The sequence below is a fragment of the Natator depressus genome, chromosome 9 (genome assembly GCF_965152275.1).
Source record: "Natator depressus isolate rNatDep1 chromosome 9, rNatDep2.hap1, whole genome shotgun sequence".
NCBI lineage: Eukaryota > Metazoa > Chordata > Testudines > Cheloniidae > Natator > Natator depressus.
This window is the reverse complement of record NC_134242.1, coordinates 49547944-49571876: the sequence shown is the minus strand read 5'-3', so window position 1 is coordinate 49571876 and position 23933 is coordinate 49547944. Positions and strand designations below refer to the sequence as shown.

At 48.5% G+C, this 23933-nt stretch overlaps 1 protein-coding gene across 3 annotated transcripts in view; it reads left to right on the top strand.

Annotated features, from left to right (window-relative positions):
* DGKG (diacylglycerol kinase gamma) overlaps positions 1–23933 on the top strand; it is a 133486-nt gene that overhangs the window by 94910 nt on the left and 14643 nt on the right. For all 3 annotated transcript variants that reach the window (XM_074964126.1, XM_074964125.1, XM_074964127.1), the window contains one exon: positions 7525–7726. In XM_074964126.1, the coding sequence (XP_074820227.1) occupies positions 7525–7726 (202 nt within the window). The remainder of the gene's footprint in view (positions 1–7524; positions 7727–23933) is intronic.

Here is a 23933-nt window from a genome sequence, read left to right as displayed (position 1 = left end):
AGACCCCATCAAGCACCTGCCCTCATGTCACTGCTGTGGGCGTGGACCAGGTGGAATTCCGAGGCCAGCTGGTGCGTGTGTGACAGCATAGCAGAAGTGGAGAAGCACTCCGAAAGCAGGTGCGTCACCTTCTGTGCAGCACTTGTGCTATCATAGCCAATTAGAGCCTCGCTTTTGTTGAGCAGTGGGCCCCGGGGGCCTGCCACACAGCTTAGATCCATTGTAATGCAGGATATGTGGCCGGGGGTTGGGAGGATGCTTTCTTGGGGTTCACTCCCCAGCATGGACAAGGGGATGGGTCCTGTCCTCTGATGTCAGTCAAGCAAAGAAGGACCAGTTAGGTGCCAAAGATGGGGCAGCAGGCCCTTTTCCTTTCAGCCCCTCAGCTATGGCTTTGTGGGGGGTTGGGCGGGGAAGAGGACCGTGACTGCAGCTGATGGGGGAGGGCTGGAGTGAAGTGTCTGAAGGGTAGGGATGGTTCACTTTGTGGACAAAGTGAGGGGAGACAGCTGTGGGCCTGGGCCTCACAGCTGGGTTCCCACTCTCCTGTGAAAGAGAATTCTGGGTTAGCAAGGGAAGTAATGGTGCCTCCCTGTGTTGCCCAGGGCAGCCAGACCAGGCTGAGTTCATGCCAGCCAGGTGTCTTTGGAATAGGAAAGATACAGCAAAATCGGAGAGAGACCAAAAGGGAGAATGGAATGATTTCCAAACCTGGAGAGTAAGACACTACTGCCAAAGAACTGCCAAAACACAGCAGCTAGGGTCACCCACCCTGCCTCCATGTCCCTCCACTGGCCCCTCTCCTCCATCACAGCAAACTCAAGCTCAGCGTCTTGGCCTTTAATGCCCTTCTCCGTTTAGCCCTCCTCTCCATCCGATCTGCTCACCTGTCAAGCTGTCGGCCCCAACGGTACCAGCCTGCCTGTCCACTTCTCCCCCAACAATCTCCATGCACTCTCCCCCATCACTACCCATTCCCGGAGAAAAGTCCCCCCAGAAATTCATAAAGCTGCCACCTTGTACTCTTTTAAATCCCATTTTAAAATCATACCTGCCACAATGTGTCTCTACAAATCCCTCTCAACTGGCATCGGCAAGGGGTGTGACCAGCTTTTCTGGGATGTTGTGTTCGCTTTATGGCAATTTATCCTCCCATTCTAGCCTCGCCCATTCATCTGGGGTGTCCTCCTGTTGCCTGCTGGCTGGCATGCAGAGTGTGAGTTCCCTGGGGCCCAGCCGTGTCTGTACATTGCCCCACACAGTGGGGTCCTGATCCTGGGGTGCGGTTCTTAGCTGTTACTTCAATGCAAACAATAAATACTAATGACAACATAGGAACGCAGACTATAACCCCTCAGTATAAAAACCTCAGTGAAGGAAGGCAATTTATGCAGCCACACAGGGTGGTAGGACAGAAAGGTGAGCAATAGTTTGTCATTAAAGAAGGATGTTTAGATGAGATATTAGGAACATTGGGCAGGGGAATATAGAGTCATAGTGTTTAAGGCCAGAAGGGTCACCAGGTTGTCTAGTGACCTCCTATGTATCACAGGCCATCACCCAGCATCCACAGACTAAACCCAGCAACCAGAATTAGACCAAAGTAGTCTGGAGTAATTAGCAAAGGAAAGGTGTGCAAGGCAGCATCACCAGTGAAGGTCAGATTACTGTAGGCACTGGAGGGGAGTTGATCTGCCAAGATGTTACATTTCTGACTTGATGACCGAGGCCACCCCGTGGTCCCTGGTACTGATCTCTGACTCTGTGGCTGGCCGGCCTCCCTGAACTCTTCTGTCAGCTAGCCTGGCAAAATTACAGGCTTGCTTTAAACAGAGTGAAGCTGTTGATCTCTGAGCCACACCTAGGATTTGCGTTTGAAGGTGACGGATTGTGTGATGTGGATGATGCAGTAAGGTACACCCTGCCCCAAACAGGTGGTGGTGCTGCTATGGGATGTGGGGAAAAGTTGGGAGGCGAAGGGGTTGTTAAAATCCCAGACTTCTCTTCTGTGTCTCTGAATGTTGTGTGGAAGCCATGCTGCACAGTGATGCATCCCGTGGTTTGAGATCGGCACAAGTGCAGGTGTTTCAAGCACTCCATCTCCATTGCAAGCATGGGTGTGGTACGTAAATCACCATCCCAGGCAGCAAAGTGTTAACCTAGCAGCATTTTAAGTTGAAATTCCCAGTCCAGCCTCTCTCCAGCTCTGAGGCAACTGCCATGAGGGCAGAGAAATGGCAGTTTTGTTTTGGAAATTGGCATCCGTTACGGGACAGCTCCTGGAAATGAATTTGGTTTTCCCCCAGCTGCACATTTCTATGGCCAGCCTCCCTGCCAGCTGCCCCTTCTCAAAGAGCCCATTGTACCAGGTTGGCACACAAACAGAGGAGGGTAAAAGGAGGGGGGACACATTCCCTCCTCGTTCGATGTTCTTCAGTGTGTTGTGTGTGTATGTGGCGTCTGCACCGGGTTCTTAGAGCCATCACAAACCCACCCAAGTTCTGCTGAGCCCATCAGAGGATGGGGGTCCTCTCTAATACGCCCATCTTCCCAACCCCATAAAGGCACTGGAATGTATAGGATTTGGCAGATCACATTCCTATTGGACTGGGTCACCACCTCCATCCCTTCCCTGTTCGGAGGAGTAATGTTTAGCCTAAAGACTAAAAATGGCTTACCTGGTGCCCTTTTCCAGCCATCCGGCCTTGCTGCACTCCTAGATCCGTTCCTTCATTTGTTTCATCTGTTCAGTGGCTGCTGTATCGAGCCTGTAATCTCCAGAGTACCCCTGTTCCTCTCTATAGATCTACTGTGAGATAACTGTCAGCCGAGGGTGCCTACAGCCGTGTCTACACTAGAGAGTTGTACAGCTTTAACTATACCAGAATCGTCCAAGCAATACGCTCCACCGTCGGCGAGGACGCAGGAATACCTGTAAAAATGTGCTTATTCTGGGATAGCTTATCCCCCCAAGGTGTCTACCTGCGTCTTTAGATGCCAGCCGCCTTTGTAAATCTGGCCCTAAATACTCAGCCACCTAAATGAGCGATGTATGTGAATTAGCAGTTAGGTCCCTGCAACCGAGTTTTGGTAACTAATTACAGGCTCACGTGCCTAACATTAAACAACCACACTTGAAAAGCTAGCTAGACACTCTGGGTATGTGTGTGTGCTTTAGTGTTTAATAGTCTTCCTCTTAGCCATCTCTGCTCCCAGGATATGTTCACACCACCCAATGTGGACGTGCTCGTTCCAGTCTCAGTACATAGGAGCATCCCAGTGTTCTCTCTCCACGTGTCTGTATGCCAGAGGTCACTCCAAGTCCTCTCAGGCTCCTATTCCCTTGTCCATCTCCTGCACTCCAACTCCCACTTCTCCCAAAGACTGGAACAGGAAGGGCCAGCTGCCCAGCTCCATTCGCTCCAATGGAAATGATCTGTGTGACTTCAGTGGAGCTACATTGAGTTACACCAACTGGGACTGGGCCCTTAGTGTTCTCCCTGCCCCTAAACAAGCCATGTCCTGTTGCATCAGCATGTCTTTAGCACTTCCTTTTTCTACCTGCGTAGCATTGCCTGGTGACCTGCAGCTTGGAAGCTTCACAGACCCTAGAAGTCTGGAATTAACAGATGCAGCATTCAGAAGTTATCATGTTAAAGACCAACAGAGAAATGACATAGAGTTAAGCTTCATCGAGTCATGGATCAGTACCCCATTGCGCTAGGCACTGTACATGCACTTTGAGATGTTAGAGGATATTTTATGTATTATTATTTTCAAAAATATATTGAAGAATGAGTAACTGAAACAAAGCTCCAAAATTCTGAGTTTAGCCTAAAATGTATAAAAAAAACATTTCTGGTTTTTCACAATCAAGGGTGAGCTAAAAAAAAGAGAAGACTTCCAAGCATTGTGGGGTATAAAAAAGCATTGCATATGCAAACATAAGTGTGTATGTGTGTGTGCATACTGGTAAAAACATTTGCAGGCAGATTGACACAAATATTCATGCGGTAATATTTAAAATTTCCTAATTTTTTAGCATGAATATTTAAAATGTCCGAACTTTAGCATGAGTTGTTTTAAAAATTCCGTTTTGGCCCTGCATTTCTATGATTCTATAAGGGCGGTCGTGGAATCCCCATCACTGGAGGTATTTAAGAACAGATTAGACAAACACTTGCCAGGGATGGCCTAGGTTTACTTGGTCCTCCCACAGCATGGGCAGCTGGACTAAATAACCTGTTGAGGTCGCTTCCAGCTCTACATTTCTATGATTCCATGAAAAATAAGGTTGAGGTCCTCACTCAGCAAGAAGAAGAGTCAAAATTCTAGCAACAGAGAATTCTTCATTATCCAACACACATTCTTCTTTGGAAAACACAGAGGACAGAGATTCCCTAGCACCATCAAAATTCAAGAAAAAAATAGCATTTCTGATCCTTGCTCAGCTGTAACTTAGCAGGCAAAAGAACAGATGCTTTAAAGCCTAGGAAATACATTTGGAATGCAAAAAAGGATTCTTTTCCCCTACATGCGTGGTGGTTTTAGCAATATCAAGGAAGATATTTACCCTTCTACCTTGAAGAAACCACACCTAATTTTTCCACTTATAAATCATCAGCTTTCCCCACCAGAAGATGATGCCAGGGTAATAGTATATAGGGGCTGCTTCATGGACACCACAGTCCAAGTATTGTTTTCTTTATAAAGTACTCTACCTGCTTGAATGCTGGCAGAGGAATTAAAGTCATTTATACAATTGAAAAGTTCACAATTCTATTTACTTGTTCCTCTCTCTAGTACTTTGGAAAGCCACAAATACCTTTTAGTGTAATTTTCAAATGTTGCAAATTTTTCTATGTAACACTGAGACGCCTTAGTAAGGACTCCAAGTAATGAATGCTTTATTGCTTTCCTAAAGAGGCTCCAAAATTGACAATTTTTTCTTTCACATCTTTAATATTATTTTCTGCCAAAGTCAACCCAATTTTCCAAATCGCGTTGAGAAGAAACATTATCCAGTCATCAAAGGAATAAGGCTTTGACAAGCCAAAATATTTGATTCTCTAAAGTAAGTTCAAATAATAAGAGAAGAGGCAATAGGGAAAGGTAGCTGAGCAGTGGAAGTTTTCTAAGCTGCTGTAGATAGAACATGGTGAATTGTGAGCGGTGATTTGAGAAACTGTCTGGTTAGTGACATCAGTTCCACTTGAAAAAATATCTAATCAGACTTCTCTGGGTTTTTTAAATTTTCATTTAAAATATATAATAAAAACATCTTGTAGCCAAAAGAAAGAACCAAATAATGAGAGAGTGTTTCTAGGACGGGGGTTCTTGAATTCTATTACAGAGTTATGTTTGACACCCCCCCCTCCACTCCCCGCACCCTACATACAACATTAGAAATAGAAATGCCCGCACAACAGCATGAGAGACAAGGTGGGTGAGGTCATACATTTTATGGGACCAACTTCTGTTGGTGAGAAAGACAAGCTTTCAAGCTTACACGGAGCTCTTTTTCAGGTCCTGAAGAACAACAGACCGACAGAAGTTGGTCCCATAAAAGATATGACCTCACCCACCTTGTCTCTCTGATACCCTGAGACCCACACGACTACAACAACATGGCATGTAAGATTCTGCCAGGTCAGGTGCTTGTATAACATCTGCTTCTCCTGACATCCGGGAGTGACGAGGTGCTGCTCAGTGCTGACAGCTGCCCTCTGCCCCCCCAAGCTGGTTTTAAGAAGAGCTGTTTGAAAAATGCTAATGTTTTTTCATGAGAAATTTTTGTTTTCATCAAAATGTCCTGCAAATGTTTTTGGGGATTTCAAAAGACAACAACAGAAAACTTGGATGAGGGGCAGAGTTTCAAAAGTTGTTTTCAGTTACATTTTTCAGTTTGGGGCAAAATGTTTCCTGGCCTCGTTGACATGAAATGGAAATTACTTTGTGAAAAATGTTGTTTGACTGAAATTTTCACTGAAATTACATATTGCGGAGAAATGTTTTGACCGGCTCTAGGGTTAGGCTGTTTAGGGTTTGTGGTTTGTGTGTAGTAGAGATCACTTCTCATTTGGGGTCAGACTGTGATGCCGAGATCAAAGGCGCTCCCCCGCTGGCACTCTGGATGGTAGGTATGCATGTCGAGGAGTCAGTGGCAGGACATTCTCAGGGAAGGGCCCTCTACTCTGAAATCCCTTCCCTTGACTTAATCCACGACAGCCTAACTCTGTAGGTCTTCAGGGCACAATGCAAAGTCTGGGTGTTTCCCCAGGTTTTCCATAAGGGGGTGACTGAGCAGGGACTCATTGTTTGCAAGGCAGGTCCCATAGCGGCCTTTGTGCCAGTTTCAGTTTAATGGATGAGCTGTATTTCCTGTCGATTCCATATGCCGTGAGCATTCTGAACAGCTCATGGAATACATTCAAAGACTGAAAAAATGCCCTATCTGTCTATCAGCTCTGGGGCTGGGAAGAAAACCAGACATTGTTTGTGAAGGGACTGCATGCGGCCTGGGCTGAACTGCTGCCTGCACGCGGAGTACACCCAGTGGAAAGACCAACGCAGGGCACAAGTTGCCACTGGCCTCTCCGAGGGCAAGATTCCCAGGCTGGTACCCAGTGCAGACCCCCTGTATGCTGCCTGCTCCCCAAATGGCAGCCTGACCATTTTGTATTCCAGCCTGGGCAGTCTGTGTGTGCAGGCCAGAGATCAGCAGCTCTGTCCTCTGGCTTCAGTTCAGCAAAGCACTGAGGCATGTGCCGAACTCGAACCACATGAGTAGCCCTGTTGTCGTCCATGGGTTTTCTCACGTGCTTAAAGCTAAGCACATGCTCAGATACCTGTACCTTGCTGAATCAGGGCCAAACATCCCGTGCCATGAATACACTGTTCTGCTCGCTGTCTTCTGCTCTCCACACTGCTGGGCCTCACCGCCCAGCCAGAGCCTGAAAATGGCTCCTCTTCTCTCCCCCACCCCCAAAGAGACATGCCTCCCCATCTCACAGTCATGGAGTGTAAGACCAGAAGGGATCATCTGGTCTGATCTCCTGTACATCACAGGCCATTGTGTTTCAATCCGAACACCCCTGCACTGAGCCCAGCCACTTGTGTCTGACTAGCACATCCTCCAGAAAGGCAGCGGTACTATTTCCGGGGACTGATGTGATTTTTCCATTTGCCACATAACTACTCCATGCTTTGAGGAATGCTGTGTGGTCGCCTGATTTTGGGCTCTCTGTCAGTGCCTGTAGCAGCCATATGGTAGATCAGGATGTCCTGACCATTTCCCGCTGGTGTTCCTGGCATGCGGGACCTCACCAGTTCTCCTAGCCTTGGCCTTCTCTGGAGTTCTGGGGAAGTGGAAATGCCTCTGCAAGCCCAGCTCCTGGGAGCTCTGCATTTGTCCCTTCTTTGTGTCCCCACAGGCCCCACCCAGTCAGGGCACTGGGCTGGGTCCATAACGCGGGGTGTCAGTCAGTGTCTAATGCCTGACCATGCCTGTCTGTCTGCCTGCAGTGTGACGGAACGCTGCTGGACCTGAGCAGTACCTCGCTGGAGGGCATCGCCGTACTCAACATCCCCAGCATGTATGGTGGCTCCAATCTCTGGGGCGAGACCAAGAGACAGCGCAGCTATAACCGGATGAGCAAGAAAGTGCCCGAAAAGTTGCACTCCACGGTGGTCACTGATGCCAAGGAACTCAAGTTCTGCGTCCAAGGTGAGCTGCGTACGCCGTCACTCCCAGTGCATGGAGAGGCTGGGGGATGGGAGGTGGTAGGGCTCGATAAAGCACAGAGGGGGATGACTGAACCGTGCACATATCTCTGTGGGCGCTTTAGTCATGGCTTAAAACAGGAAAATGAGAAAAAGTTCCCAACAATATGTTTTATGACCGAGATTGTTTTTTTCATGAGCATTTAACTGGCCCAAACAGAGGTAAATCCACGCTGCCCTCATCCCACCTCCTTTCCTTCTCTCCTGGTGTAGGACCTGTGGCACCCAAAAATCTTTGTCCATTTGTCGACCCTTTGGGCGTTGGAAAGCCCTGGAGAATGGTCAAAAGATGGTTCCCTTGACTATCCTGAGATGGCCCCATGTGTACAATGGGGTTAATACTCCTTTCTTTCTCCAACTCAAGGACCATCTCTCCCTATGTGTATGAAGGGAGCAAGTGGGTTACCCCCCATCCCCTGGGTGCGGGTGGGTGGTGAATAGAGTGCCCTGGGTGTGGATGGGGGCAGGACCAACTAGCCTGGGGCCTTCAGTGCCAGCCAGCAGGGGTGCTGTGGAGCGGAGCAGGCGGGGGATTGGTTAGCGATAACCTGGGGGATGGTGTGGGGATTGTTGGACACAGATCTCAGTTAGGTCAGCGTGAGGCTCAGGGCCTGGTGTCTGTGTCTGGGTTCTGTCTGAAGAAGCTGTTTGCTGATTGCACTGCACGGGGGGGTAGAGGGGGCTGTCAGTGACCTTCCAAGGCACTGTAGGGTGACCAGGTGTCCAGTTTTTTACCATAAAAGCCGGTCGAAAAGGGACCCTGGCAGCTCCAGACAGCACCGCCGACCAGGCTGTTAAAAGTCCAGTTGTCGGTGCTGCGGAGCTAAGGCAGGCTCCCTACCTGTCCTGGCTCTGCACTGCACCCCGGAAGCGGCCAGCGGGTCCGGCTCCTATGTGGGGCGACTGCGGGGTTCCGTGTGCTGCCCCTGCCCTGAGCACCAGCTCCACACTCCCATTGGCCAGGAACCTTGGCCAATGGGAGCTGCGGGCGCGGTGCCTGCGGGCGAGAGCAGCACGTAGAGCCGCCTGCCACACCTCCGCCTAGGAGCTGGACCTGCTGACTGCTTCCGGGGCGCAGCACGGAGCCAAGACAGACAGGGAGCCTGCCTTAGCCTCATTGCGCTGCTGACCAGGAGCCGCCAGAGGTAACCCTGCACCCCAACCCTGAGCCCTCTCCCACACCCTGAACCCCTCTGCCCCAATCTGGAGCCCCCTCCTGCACCCCAAACCCCTCATCCCCACCCCCACCCCAGAGCCCACACCCCCAGACAGAGCCCTCACCCCCCCTGCACCCCACCCCCCTGTCCCAGCCTGGAGCTCTTCCCACACCCAGAACCCCTCTGCCCTAGCCTGGAGCCCCCTCCTACACCCCAAAGTCCTCATCCCCAGCCCTACCCCAGAGACCACACCCCCAGCTGGAGCCCTCACCCTCACCCTCTCCCGCACCCCCAACCCCCTGCCCTAGCCCAGAGCCTTCTCCTGCACCCTGAACCCCTCATTTCTGGCCCCACCCCAGAGCCCGCACTCCAAGTTAGAGCCCTCACCCCCTCCTGCACACCAACCCGCTACCCCAGCCCAGTGAAAGTGAGTGAGGGTGGGGGACAGCAAACCACCGAGGGAGGGGAAATGTAGTGAGTGGGAGGCAGGGCCTCGGGGAAGGGGCACGGCAGGAATGAGGCCTCAGGGAAGGGGGGGGGGCCTAGGGTGTTCGCTTTTTTGCGATTAGAACGTTGGCAACCCTAAGGCATTGGCTGGGGCTTCCTGGCTTGTTTCCCCCTGTTGTCTGTGTGGCGGGGCCGGGGCAGGGCGGGGGGAGCAGGACTGGCCGTGATGGGGCCCCAGGTTCAGAGAGAGCTGTCATGGGGCTGGATTACCACAAATTGGTGGTGAAGAGCTCGGGCCGTGCCAGCGAGCCAGGGGCCTGCGAGCGTTCTGGAACCCCTGAGCTCCGGGCTGTGGGCAGCTGCTCTCTGGAGCAGAGGCAGGTGATTATTAACATGATCAGTTGAAGCACAGGTGCAGGGTTCTTGTGGGGAGGGGAGCGCTTGAGAGGGAGGTGCAGCCTGCTGTGGGGCTGAGTCCTGGCAGCATGGGAGGGAGCAGGAGGACAATGTGAGGTGCTGCCTGGCACTTCAAAAGCTTGACCCCAAAGGGCAAAGGCTGGGGCGTTCTTGGCAGTGCCCTGGGAGGCCAGAATTCCTCTCCCTGCTGGTGGAGTCTCGCTGGGGGATGGAGGTGGTAGCTAGTGACTGCTGTTGCTGGAGCAGTCATTGCTGCTTCGAGGGGAAAAGCAGGGAATGAAACTGCGGAGCTTGTCCTGTTACACTCCCTCCAGGCCCTTACTGCAGTGACGCCAGCTCTGGCATCTGCACGTTTCATGATAGCTGGTGGTTTTCTGCAAGCCCCAACTCCTAGAGTCAGGTGATTGTGTGAGAATCTCAGCTTGCCTTTCTAGCCCTCCTGGTTGAAAAGAAAACCTTTCGAGGGCATGAGCTGAGGGCGACCTAGCAGCTCAGAGACCAGAAGACAGAGAGACAACATTTATCGTGATTTAAACTCTCATGATTTCTAAGCCAATCTCATGATTTCTGGGCCCTGACTCAGGACTTTTGCACGCTTGGGGTTGGACTTGGGAGGGACTTTGAAGGTGCCTGAAGAAAGCTCTGCATCTGCTATTCCCTTGACAGTGGCCTGTGAAAGCAGGCTGCACTTTGCTGTACGCTGGCTCCCCCCTCTCTAGGGGCCCTGATAGGCTGCCGCACAGTATGACTGAGACAGCCATGGGAGCAGCACAAACTGGAGGGGCACTGCCTGTTGCTTAAACCTCCTTAGTCAGAGAGCGGGCCTGACTCCCTGTGGCCCTGCGTCTGGTGTGGCGATTTCCGCCTGCGCCAGCTGTGCCCAGGGGAGATGGCTGCAGAGGTGCAGGCAGTGGGGAATCAGGCCCAGTGTAGTCACACCAGCGTGTACAGCTCCTCCCATCTGTTTGTGGCTATGTTCAGAGGGCCCAAACTAGACACTTGCTTTGCAAATCTTGTCCTCCATAGGAGGACGCAGACCAAGGGCTTCAAGAGAATTATACCCTGGTCCCTTCCCATTTTAATTCCATCCTTCATCCGGACTTGGGCATGGAGATACACCCTTTGCGGCGTGAGAGTCAGCGCTAGTGACAATGTCAAAGTTAAGGGAACCCAACAAAGAGGAGGCCATCCTGCCCCGGAGGCAAAGGACGGGGAATAAACAAACACAAATTTATTAGAAAGCCCTCTGGCTGCTTGAGAGAGTCAATACAATAAAGAAACAGAACCCCATGTGTTTTTCAGCCTCCTCAAGTTTTAGTCTAGCCTCCAGTCTCCTACAAATTGGGGATTATTATAGAACACAGATTGTGTGCGTTCACTAGATATGAATTGAGTCAAATGCTTAACTACTAGTCCTGCTAGCCCATAAATCCGGCGGGGATAGCTCTGCAGATTGCCATTCAATATCTCGGAGCAAAATCTTTAAACATTGGGAGATGCCGGGGATTGTTCCTGAAGGGAACATTTAGGTTCTTCTGGTAAGATCCAGGCCCAGGAGGGTTTCTGTGGTAGGGCTCTGTGAAATGCTTCCACAGGGCTAGGAAGACAGAGGAACTTCAGAGCCCCAATGTGAAAAGGAGAAGATTGTATAAAGGGGCAGAGGGTGGGGGGTGGGGGGTGTAAATTAACTAGCCACTGGGTGTTTGCAGGAAGAGAGAGCTGCTACAGGAGGGATGGGTTCCACCCTAACGCAAGTAACTCCAAAGAGCATGCACAGAAAACTAGCAAGGCTTTGTGGAATTATTTTAAGTAGGAGCTGGGAGAGAGCTGCTGGGTGCCAAGGTGCAGCAGAGGCAGACAAAACCTTCTGTCCAGGTGTCAGTGAGACACAGCTATCTCCGAACTCAGTAAAGTGTAAGGCAGAAATTACAGCTGGAGAAGGGACAGGTTGAAATCAGAGAGAAAAAGCCCAGAAAGTAGTGAGTTCAGCATTAAATAACCTGCGTCTAGAACTAGCTGTTCCGAGAAGCAATGATGCTGAGAAACTGCTTCTGTAACTCTAGTCCCAATGTGATCTGACCGTCCATTGTTATCCAGTGAGTCATCCATTGTTCTGGGTGATCAGACTGAGCTGCTTCTTGGAGCTCCCTCAGCACGGCACTCAATGCTGTGTTCTTCTTCGGGACGCTGGTAGCATAGCCCTAGTGGCATGTTTGTAGTTATGACTTGGAGCCATACGGAGTAATGTGTGTGATCAGAATATCTTCCATACTGATCAGGCCCCCACCTCCAAGAAGGTGAGCACCTCATGGTCTCTAATGTATTATCTTCAACCGCCCAATAGGAAGGAGCATGATAAAGGTCTCACAATAATGAATGGGAGAGAGAAGTGCTCCTATTCCTCCTGTCTTGTAACTAAGGCTGCGTTTCTGTCACGGAAGTCCATTGACGTCTTCAGTGGCTGACTCCGGGGCTAACCGAGCAGATCAGGCAGCCCCTGGGCCAGCCTCTGCTGGGACAGTTTGGGTGTGGGAGGGGGCTCAGGGCTGGGGCAGGTGGTTGGGGTGTGCCGCAGCACTTACCTCGGGTGGGGGCTTCCCAGAAGCGGCCAGCATGTCCCTGCAGCTCCTAGGCAGAGGGGTCAGGGGAGCTCCACGCACTGACCGTGCTCCCAGGCACTGCCCCCCACAGCTCCCATTGGCTGCAGTTCCTGCCCAATGGGAGCTGCGGAGCTGGAGCTCATGGCGGGGGCAGCATGGGAAGCCTCCCGACCTTCCCTCCCCCTAGATGCTGCAAGGACACATGGAACCAGGTAGGGAGCCTGCCAGCCCCGCCAACCCTCCCCCCAGCACCAGCAGGGGGTCTCCGCCCGCCCTCTCCAGCACCAGCGGGGGTACCAGGCCACCACCCCCCAGTACCCGCAGCACCCTCAGACCCCCCCCCCCGAGGACCTGCAGACCCCTGCCCCAAGTTTTAGTTAGGGGTATATAGTACAAGTCATGGACAGGTCACGGGCCGTGAATTTTTGTTTACTGCCCGTGACCTGTCCATGACTTTTACTAAAAATACCCATGACTAAAACGTAGCTTTACTCATAACACAAGAACAAGGGGACGTTCAATGAGATTGAAAGGTGGCAAATACAAAACTGATCAAAAATACTTTCTTACCCAACACATTATTACCCCCTGGAACTCACTGCCACTTAATAACTTTGAAATCTAGGACTTTGTAGGATTGATAAAAAGTCTCTTACTATGTGTATGCACAGCACCTAGCACAATGGGATCCTGATCTTAGTGCTACTGTAAAACAAATAATAGATAATACCAAATAATAAATAATAGGCAAAGAGTAACTGTTAACGGAATGATGGCAGATTGGAAGGAGGTCTCAAGTGGGGTTCCACAGGGATCTGTTCTGGGTCTGGTGTTATTTAACATCTTCATTAATGACCTGGATGTAGGAATAGAGAGCACACTGACCAACTTTGCAGATGAGACAAAGTTGCAAACACTAGGGAGGACAGAGCTAAAATTCAAAGGGATCTTGATAAATTGAAGAACTGGGCTATCGACAACAAAATGAAATTCTACAGGGACAAATGTAAGGTGCTGCACTTAGGCAAGAAAAACCAAAGGCACAAATACAGAATGGGGGATAACTGGCTTGGCAGCAGTACAGCTGAGACGGATCCGGGAGTTGTAGCGGATCACAACCTCAACATGAGTCAGCAATGCGATGCTGTTGCAAAAAAAGCAAATGCAGTGTTGGGTTGCATTTAAAGAGGTATAGCATGCAAGTCACAGGACGTGATAGTACCGCTCTACTCAGCCCTGGTTTGGCCTCAGCTGGAGTACTGTGTCCAGTTTTGGTCACTGCTATATAAAAAGAATATAGAGAAACCAGAAAGGATCCAGAGGCGGGTGACAAAGATGATGAAAGGGATGGAAAGCAAGCCATAGGAGCAAAGGCTGAAGGAACTGGGTATGTTTAGTTTGGAAAAGAGGAGATTGAGGGGGGCCATGATAGTGGTCTTCAAATCATTGAAAGGCTGCCATAAGAAAGATGGAGAAAAGTTGTTCTCTCTTGCCACAGAGGGCAGGACAAGAGGCAATGGGGTCAAACTACAGCATAGCAGCTTTAGATTAAATCTCAGGAAAGGTTCCTAACTGTAAGAACAGTAGGACAATGGAACAAACTGCCTAGGGGAAGTCTTGGAAGCTCCTTCTCTGGAGGTTTTCAAAAGGAGGCTGAATAGCTCTCTCTCTTGGATGGTTTAGACCAGTGATGGGCCACCTGCGGCCCATGGGCCGCATGCGGCCCATGAGGGTAATCTGATTGCGGGCCACGAGACATTTTGTTGATGTTGACCATCCACAGGCACGGCCCCCCGCAACTCCCAGTGGCTGCAGTTTGCCGTTTCCACCAATGGGAGCTGCGGGAAGTGGTGGCCAGCACGTCTCACAGCCCACCACTGGCTTAGACACAACAAATCCTGCGTCTTGGAAGGGGGTTAGACTAGCTGACCCTTGCAGTCCCTTCTCACCCTGTGGTTCTATGAGTCTGTGGAGTTTCAGGGATCTTCCTTGAAAGCATCTGTTACTGGCCTCTGTCCCCCAGGCTACCTGTCCAACCACCTGCTCTGTAGGAGGGTTGTGTGCTGGTGTTTCTGATTGACCAGATTTGGTAAAGAAAATTATGTGAATGTGTGCGGGGGGAGCAGCTGCCAGGGCAGGCAGCATGATGGGACTCCATTTCAGCCACTGTCTCTCTCTTCTCACAGCCCCCCTGTGGATCTGGGGCTTGGATCTGACTGCTGAGATTCAAGGGACTAACTGGCCGGTTTTTGGCCAAGCTGAGGGGAAGCAGAACCCTGCAGAGAGATCATTGCTGTTGACGGGTGCATACACAGCATGGACAAAATGACAGCTGTGAGTCAGGAGAGCTCAGGTTGCTCTGCCTTTCCTGTTTTTCTGCTCCTCGAGGCCCAGTTGGGACCATTGCAGCTCACTGACTGGGAGTGGGAATGTTTCGGCCCCAGCTTCTGTCTGGGGGTTGGCCTTGAACTTTGACTGTGAAACACTGGGAAATCCTTCTCCAGCACTTGCGGAGGAGCTGAGTCCCAGATCGCACCATCGGTGGCTAGGATGAGCATTGCCTTCCTAACGCCATTCGATGGCATGCATTGCAGAGTCTGGATCATTTGCGTATGTGCCTGGATGGCCTCCAGAGGTCTTTGACAAACATCAGTAACAAATTCGGAAGCCGCTCAGGGGAACATTGATTATTTGGTCCAGTTTCCGGGAATACAAGAAGTTTTTAAAAGCTCCAGGATTGGCTGGTTGGGCTCATGAGCCCCTGCTTTCCCATGGCTCTCCCCAGCAGCACTAAATCTTGCCATTTTCATAGTCACATAGTTAGTGTAACTCTGTACTGGAGTAAACATGGAGCCTGCCTTTGTTCATCACTCATCCCACACCACCAGTGGGGCCCGGATGGGTTCCCTTGCACCTGTAGAGTTGGTGGCTTTTCTTAATTTGACGAGGTCAGAGGGAGACAGTGAACCCCTTCTACTGACAGTCTTCTCTAACGTATTGCATTTTACAATATGAGAGCACATTTCCTAGTCACAGTTTGAAGACCCTGCAGCAGAGTTTCCGCAGATGTAGCACGGACTCTCCAAACCACGGCAGGGCTCCTCTGTTCAAACTTTCAGCCAGTCTATTTCCCATGCAGCTGCCCCTAGCTGCGGGGCAAAAGGTTCCCCCAAGTACAATTTCTTTATGGAGATTAGTGCTAGCTACGTGTGAGAGAGCCCATCCCGGGATAAACTCTTAGGAACTATAGTCTGTATGTATCAGACTAACAACTCTGCATGATTTGTAAGAACACGGGCTGGGGCCGTCGCTCCAAGTCACTGGCCCCAGATCTGTCCCGGGGCTGAGCCCTTTGCGGCTCGGGGGTTGCTTGACATAAAACAAACAGGGAGCCATTTCATTCTGCTTGGATGTGCCACATTTGAAAGGAACATCTGCCTTTGGGACAGTAGATGAGACAATGTTACGATTGCCTGTAATCTCGAAGTGCTGTAAATAATAAAGCAAGTGCAGAGTTATTAAGCCCAGCCCAGCCATGATGTGGCGGTCACCTTCAATAGCCTTTATGTTTCTTCCTGTTGCAGGAAGTCTCACCTCTGCTAGCTTTCATAAAGGCATTGATTGGAGAAGCGGATAAGAGGCTCTGCAGAGGTAAAGCTGAGGACCATCAATGGCTATTAGCCAGGATGGGCAGGGATGGTGTTTGCCAGAGGCTGGGAGTGGATGACTGGGGTGGATCACTTGATGATCGCCTGTTCTGTTCATTCCCTCTGAAGCACCTGGCATTGGCCACTGTCAGAAGACAGGACACTGGACTAGATGGACCTTTGGTCTGACCCAGTATGGCCATTCTTATGTTCTAGGTTTGTTTTCCATTATGAGCCCAATAGTGCCCTTTCCTTTATAGTCCTTAAAAGGTCCTTGCCATAAATGGGCTGTGGTGAGCGGAGGGAATTGTTTTAACTAATTGAGGAGATTCAAGGAGGCCAGTTTTGAGCCAGGGGATCCAGACAACATAGATGTTAATCATGTTTTGCCATCCTTGTAATCATGGGGGGAGGGGTGGGAGAGAGGGTGTTGGTTTTGTCAGTGCTAGTTGCGGAAGAGATTGTCTAATAAACTTCAGATTGGGGATCTCTGGAAGAGCTCGGTAATACCTGCCAGCCTGGGATGAACTGGGGAGGGAAAGGCCTATTTGGGAAGGCATCTGCTGGGGAATTAGCATCATCATGTGGGCAGTTGGCTCTGGCAGAGGGTGCCCAAATGACTGGTGGAACTCAAAGCTTTTGCCGACAAAACCAGCCAGACGCTCAGGTGGCCAAAGCCTTCAAGATGGAACACGATCATCAGGGAGGTTTGCCACTTGGGGTGAGCTGAAAAAAGATTGGGAAAATCCAAGCCTGACACCCCCCAGCCAGCTTCATGCCCTGCCTTTCTGCCTGACGCAATGCAGCCACCAGTAGCCAGAGAACCAGAGCACGAGTCTGTGGTGCTTCATAGCTCCAGGGGGAATAGGTGTTTGTGGGAGGAAGGGCAGGGACGCAGTGGCCCAACATGTACCGAGATCCCCATCACTGAGCAATTCTTAATGATTTCTTGCTCCATTTGGCCCTGGACCTGCCTGTTTAGAATCATTACAAGGAGTACAGAAGAATGGCCCTACTGGGTCAGACCATTGGTCCAGCTAGCCCAGTATCCTGTCTTCCAACAGTGCATGGTGCCAGATGCTTCAGAAGGAGTGAACAGAACAGGGCAATTATTGAGTGATCCACTCCATGTCATCCAGTCCCAGCATCTGGCAGTCAGAGGTTTAGGGACACCCAAAGCATGGGATTGTGTCCTTGCCCATCCTGGCTAATAGCCATTGATGAACCAATCCTCCATGAATTTATCTAGCTCTTTTTTGAACCTAATTATAGTTTTGGCCGGCTGCCTATTAATTTCACTGGGTGACCCCTGGTTCTTGTGTTTTGTGAATGGGGTAAATAACACTTCCTTATTCAACTTTCTCCACACCAGTCATGATTTTATAGACCTCTATCATACCCCTCCTTATTTGCCTCTTTTCTAAACTGAACAGCCCCAGTCTTTTTAGTCTCTCCTCCATAGAAGTTGTTCCGTACACCTAATCATTTTTGTTGCCCTCCTCGGTACTTTTTCAAATTCTAATCTATCTTTTTTGAGATGGGGCGACCAAAACTGCACACAGTGTTTCAAGATGTGGATGTACCGTGAATTTATATAGTGGCATTTTGATATTTTCTGTCTTATTATCTGTTCCTTTCCTAATGATTCCTAACAGTCTGTTAGCTTTTTTGACTGCCATTGCACATTGAGCAGATGTTTTCAGAGAACTATCCACAATGACTCCAAGATCTCTCGAGTGGTAACAGCTAATTTAGATCCCATCATTTCGTATGTATAGTTGGGGTTATGTTTTCCAAAGTACATTGCTTTGCATTTATTAACTTTGAATTTAATCTGCCATTTTGTTGGCCAGTCACCCCATTTTTTGAGATCCCTTTTTTACTTTTCACAGTCTGCATTGGACTTAACGATCTTGAGTAGTTTTGTAGCATATACAAACTTTGCCATCTCACTGTTTACCTCTTTTTCTAGATCTTTTATGACTATGTTGTTGAACAGCACTGGTCCCAGTACAGAGCCTTGGGGAACCCTGCTATATACCTCTCTCCACTGTGAAAACTGACCATTTATTCCTACCCTTTGTTTCCTATCTTTAACCAATACTGATCCATCTGTTTGTCAGAGATCTGAAGTATTTTTCTGCAATAAGCTTGTAAAATGTTGAGAATTTCTGTACCAGTAGGGGGAGGGATTATTGAACATGGGAACTTTGTTAGAGCAGTAAGTGAGAGGACCTAATGCATCTGCTTGTCTAGGCCAGTCTCTGTTTGGGAATTCTATCACCTAGAATATCACACTGGATTGGATGCTCTGAGTTGTGATAGGTCTGTATTTTCTTTTAAATGTTAAGTTGTGACATTGGCCTCTCAGTATCTAGGTGGATGATGCTGCAAGCAGAGTGTGGTAATATCTGACTCGACTGAACTGTAACCATTTGACTGTAATCATTTGTGAGTTTCAATGGCAAGCCTTTGAAGAAGAGATGGTCAAAACTCCAAATTTCTGTTTTGTGGGATATTTGGACATTTTGAAATTTGTTTTCATTCCCAAATTGGAATGCAGACAAATACGTTCAAGTTTCCCCGGAAATGAAAAAATGCCAAAAGTTATTGCTTTGAAATTTTTCATTTTGAAATTTTGTTTCAATATTTATTTTATGGGTTTTTTTGTTTTTATATAATTTTTATTATTTAATGACATGTCAGTAGTAAAAACAACGAGGAGTCCTTGTGGCACCTTAGAGACTAACAAATTTATTTGGGCATAAGCTTTTGTGGGCTAAAACCCACTTCATCAGATGCATCCATTTGAAGATGAAAGAGTATGCCCAAATAAATTTGTTAGTCTCTAAGGTGCCACAAGGACTCCTTGTTGTTTTTGCTGATACAGACTGACACTGCTACTACTCTGAAACATGTCAGTAGTAGTAGTGCATAACATGACATTAGACAAGCAAGTATTTTCAATCTCCTAGCAAAATGATTCCAGGCTAACACAAGGATACTGAAAATAGCTGCTCTACGAATTAGTACTCTAAGTGCTTATCTTATTTTGTTTCAAAGTGTCAAAATATTTCATTATAACACAAACAGGAAATGAAAATATGATCTAGAGAATAAGACAAACAGTAGTAAGTAGCAGCTGCTCTTACTGATTTTAAAAAGATAAATATAATAGTTGAAATATTCTATCTTTATGACACATCAGTACTAGCTGTACAGAATATGATGTAGTAGGACATTCTTTACATCGGTGGTTCTCAGCCAGGGGTACATGTACCCTAGGGGGTACTTAGAGGTCTTCCAGGGGGTACATCAACTCATCTAAAAAAGAAAAGGAGTACTAGTGGCACCTTAGAGACTAACCAATTTATTTGAGCATAAGCTTTCGTGAGCTACAGCTCACTTCATCGGATGAAGTGAGCTGTAGCTCACGAAAGCTTATGCTCAAATAAATTGGTTAGTCTCTAAGGTGCCACAAGTACTCCTTTTCTTTTTGCGAATACAGACTAACACGGCTGCTACTCTGAAACCTATCAACTCATCTAGATATTTACCTAGTTTTACAACAGGCTACAGAAAAAGCACTAGCAAATTCAGTACAAACTAAAATTTCATACAGACAATGACTTGTTTATATTGCTCTATATACCATACACTGAAATTGCAAGTACAATATTTATATTCCAATTGATTTATTTTATAATTATGTGGCAAAAATGAGAAAGTAAGCAATTTTTCAGTAATAGTGTGTTGTGGGACACTTTGTATTTTTATGTCTGATTTTGTAAGGAAGTAGTTTTTAAGTGAGGTGAAACTTGGGGTATGCAAGTCAAATCAGACTCCTGAAAGGGGTACAGTAGTCTGGAAAGGTTGAGAGCCACTGCTTTACATGATGCAACATGCCATTATGTAAAAATAATAAAAAATATACAAGTGAAAAATTCATAAAATAAAATCATAAATGAAATATCAATATTTTTCCTTTTAAAAATTCCCCCCAAATTGTTTAAAAATATGTTCACAGGAAAATTCATTGAAATCTGTACAGTTTCATGACAAATTTCTGTTTAGTAAAAATGCCATATTCCGACAGAAAAGTGTTTTGACAAAAAAAATCTGAGCAGTTGTACTTCTAATTGTCCTTCCTAGGGCCCTTGCAAGGTTTGGATGTGTCAATAGGACGCCTTTCACAGTTCAATGGTACAGTGCCCTGCACTGCCTTGGTAACTGGTGTATTTTATCTGGTTTGGAGTTTTTTTATTGAAATATTTACTTTTCTTAATGATAGCAGAAAGACAAGGTGATCTCACCCAGTGCACGAAATGCTGCAACAACAACTATGTGGGTGAAACAAATCACTTTGCTCTTGAAGGAACTCATACAGGGAAATGATAAAAGACACAAACGTCACTTCACCTGTGGGGGAACACTTCTCACAAACCCATATCTGACCTGTCAGTCATTGTCCTCGAAGGAAACCTGCACAACACCTTAAAAAGACGAGCCTGAGAGCTTAATTTCATAACTCTGCCAGACCCTAAAAATCATTGTCTTAATAAAGAGACTGGATTTATGGCTTGTTACAACAGTCTGTAACCCACTAACCCCCTTTTTTTTGTTCTGTGATTGGAGGGGTGTTAACTGGCCGCTTCACCTTGAATGGTCTCTTATAATATGTGTTAATGGCTTATGCTAAACAATCTGTTCCACCTTGTATGTAGCTGTGACACTCTGCGTACCTTTCGCAGAGCTCTGTGTAGCTTAAAAGCTTGTCTCTCTCCCCAACAGAAGTTGGTCCTATAAAAGATATTACCTCATCCACCTGTCTTTCTAATACTCTAATGATAGTGTCATTTTGTTAATCGGTAACATTTTGCCATTTTCAAAATGGTTTAATTTGACGTCTGAGAACAGTGTATTCTGCATTGCTTGCTCCACAAGGAGAAGGCAAACGGTCTAACAGAGTCCCAGCAGTGGGAAGTTGTTGCATTCAGCAGAATCTCACTAATCTGTACTTTGGCAACCTGCAAGGCCACACCAGAAATGGATTTTCAAGCTCTGTGGTGGATCGAAGCTGGAATCGACAATATTTTCTTGTTGTGCTGGGCTGGTGCTCCCACTCGCCCCACCCCATCCTTTCTGCAAGGCCAGAGGTGGTGGGTATGGCCTGCCAGGAGTGATGTGGGGAGACGCCTGGTGATTTTGGTTATGTTGGTGTTGGGTTATGTGATTTTGGTGTTATTGGTGGTTGGATGGTTATTGGTGGTTATATGACAGGTTGGATCACAGAAACCCCCTTCGGGACTACCACCTGATGTGCCGAGACTACCTCTGAGCCCAGCTTAACTGAAAACAGCTTAAGAAGTGTTCCTGTCTCCAACACTCAGATACCCAACTCCCAATGGGGTCTAAACCCCAAATAAATCCATTTTACCCTGTATAAAGCTTATACAGGGTAAACTCATAAATTGTTTGCCCTCTATAACAGTGATAGAGAGATATGCACAGCTGTTCCCCCCCCCCCAGGTATTAATACATACTCTGGGTTAATTAATAAGTAAAAAGTGATTTTATTAAATACAAAAAGTAGGATTTAAGTGGTTCCAAGTAATAACGGACCGAACAAAGTGAATTACGAAGCAAAATAAAATAAAACAGGCAAGTCTAAGTCTAATACAGTAAGAAAACTGAATACAGATAAAATCTCACCCTCAGAGATGTTTCAATAAGCTTCTGTCACAGACTGGACGCCTTCCTAGTCTGGGGCACAATCCTTTCCCCTAGTACAGGCCTTGTTCCAGCTCAGGTGGTAGCTAAGGGATTTCTCATGACTGCAGCCCCCTTTGTTCTGTTCCACCCCCTTATATATCTTTTGCACAAGGCGGGAATCCTTTGTCCCTCTCTGGATTCTCACCCCTCCTTCTAAATGGAAAAGCACCAGGTTAAAGATGGATTCCAGTTCAGGTGACATGATCACATGGCACTGTAAGACTTCATTACCCCCTTGCCAGCACACAGGTATACAGGAAGACTTACAAGTAAACAGAGCCATCTACAGTCAATTGTCCTGGTTAATGGGAGCCCACTTTGCATAATTCCACACTTTGCATAATTACAGTAGGCCCTCAGAGTTATATTTCATATTTCTACTTTCAGATACAAGAATGATACACACATACAGATAGGATAACCGTACCCAGTAGATTATAAACTTTGTAATGATACCTTACAAGAGACCTTTTGCATGAAGCATATTCTAGTTACATTATATTCACACTCATTAGCATATTTTCATACAATCATATAGCGTGCAACATCACACATTTGTTAAAGGATTTCCATGGGTGCCCAGAGCAGTGGACAGGTGCTTTTCTATTGTATATTGGTAAATCTCAAAATAACTGATGTCACTCTTCCAACAGGCGAACCTCTTATCACTCCAGGAACCTAATAACACCCTAGAAAGGTGCTAGGCTGCTTACATTTGCTTGGTGATGCTGGTGCACGTCCAGTGGCAGATTAACCACTGGGTGAATAGGGCCCGTGCCTAGGGGGCCCCCGGAAAAATGGTCGCCCTGGCACCCCGCCCATGCTCCGCCTTGGGCTCCTGTCGGGGAGCAGGGGTCGGGCACAGGGGCTTCCCCTGCTCCACCTGCCTGGTTCTCCTGCCGGGGGCGGGACAAGCCCCTGCATCCCAACCCCACTCCCTGGCAGGAGCTTCAGGCAGGCGGGCGGAGTGGGGCAAGCCCCCATACCTGACCCCATTTCCCCAGCAGGAGTGCCAGGCTGGGGGGGAGGGGAGGGAGCGGGGCAAGCCCCTGTGCCCGACCCTATTTCCCCAGTAGAAGCACATGGGAGGATGTGGTGGTGGGGTGGGGACTGCAGGCGAAAGGGGTGAGGAGGGGGCCCCCACTTGCTCTGGCCCAGGGCCCCACAAAATGGCAATCTGCCTCTGTGCACATCCTTCCTTCTAATGTCAGTAGCAGCTTCTTCCATCAGCATGATGGAAGCCATGACTGCCCATCCTCGCTGGCCCAGCTAGTGAACTTCAGGCAGATGGATCTCCTGTTGGCCGAACGCCCAAGTGGATTCTGGCTCATAATGCTCCCATGGGACAGTGCTTCTCTGCTGTGGGAAAGCTTATGTGCCAGAGGGCCCCCAGCCTGGTCCCCAGATGCAAGTTCAGAGCAGTGCCCTTAGACTCAGCCACAGCATCTAAAGCCCCATGGGACCACTTACGTCCACATGTCCGTCAGGCCAGCTCGCAGGCAGCACCTTCATTTCTGCCCAAGGGAGAATCATTACAAGTACCACTTTACTGGTCGGCTTTTCTTTTGCTCCCCGAGTCCATACCCAGTGACCATCATGGTCGCTCATCCCGGCAATTCACATCTCGCCATACCTCGGTGGTTGGCTAGGGAAGGTGCAGGTGCTACAGGAGGTGAGAGCTGGCCTGAGAAGACCTGCTCTCACCTCCAGGCTAAGGATATACCACGTGAAATCCACCTTCGCACTCGTGTCTGTTGGGGAGACCATGGAGTTGGTAATGGCAAAGGTTTGCCTGCCTCGAGGAGATTTGCAGACCTACTCACAACTACCCTGTTGGTAGGTTCTCAGCTTCAAAACCAGGGGGGTACCTGAGGTCACTGGCTCAATGGTGTTGTGCATCTCGATAACCCCAGTTGTCCGGCTAAGAGGAAGCTGCCTCAGGAGAACAATTGACGCAACAGAGTGTCTGTTCCTCCTGGTGTGATGGACCAGCCCTCGGGATGTTTGCAGAGTGGTTCTCTTTGACTCACCAGTCTCCCAGGAACCAGGCCTGCAAGGCAGGAGAGGATGCACATCTGGGCCAGTGGACAACCCACAATTTGAATGGCTAT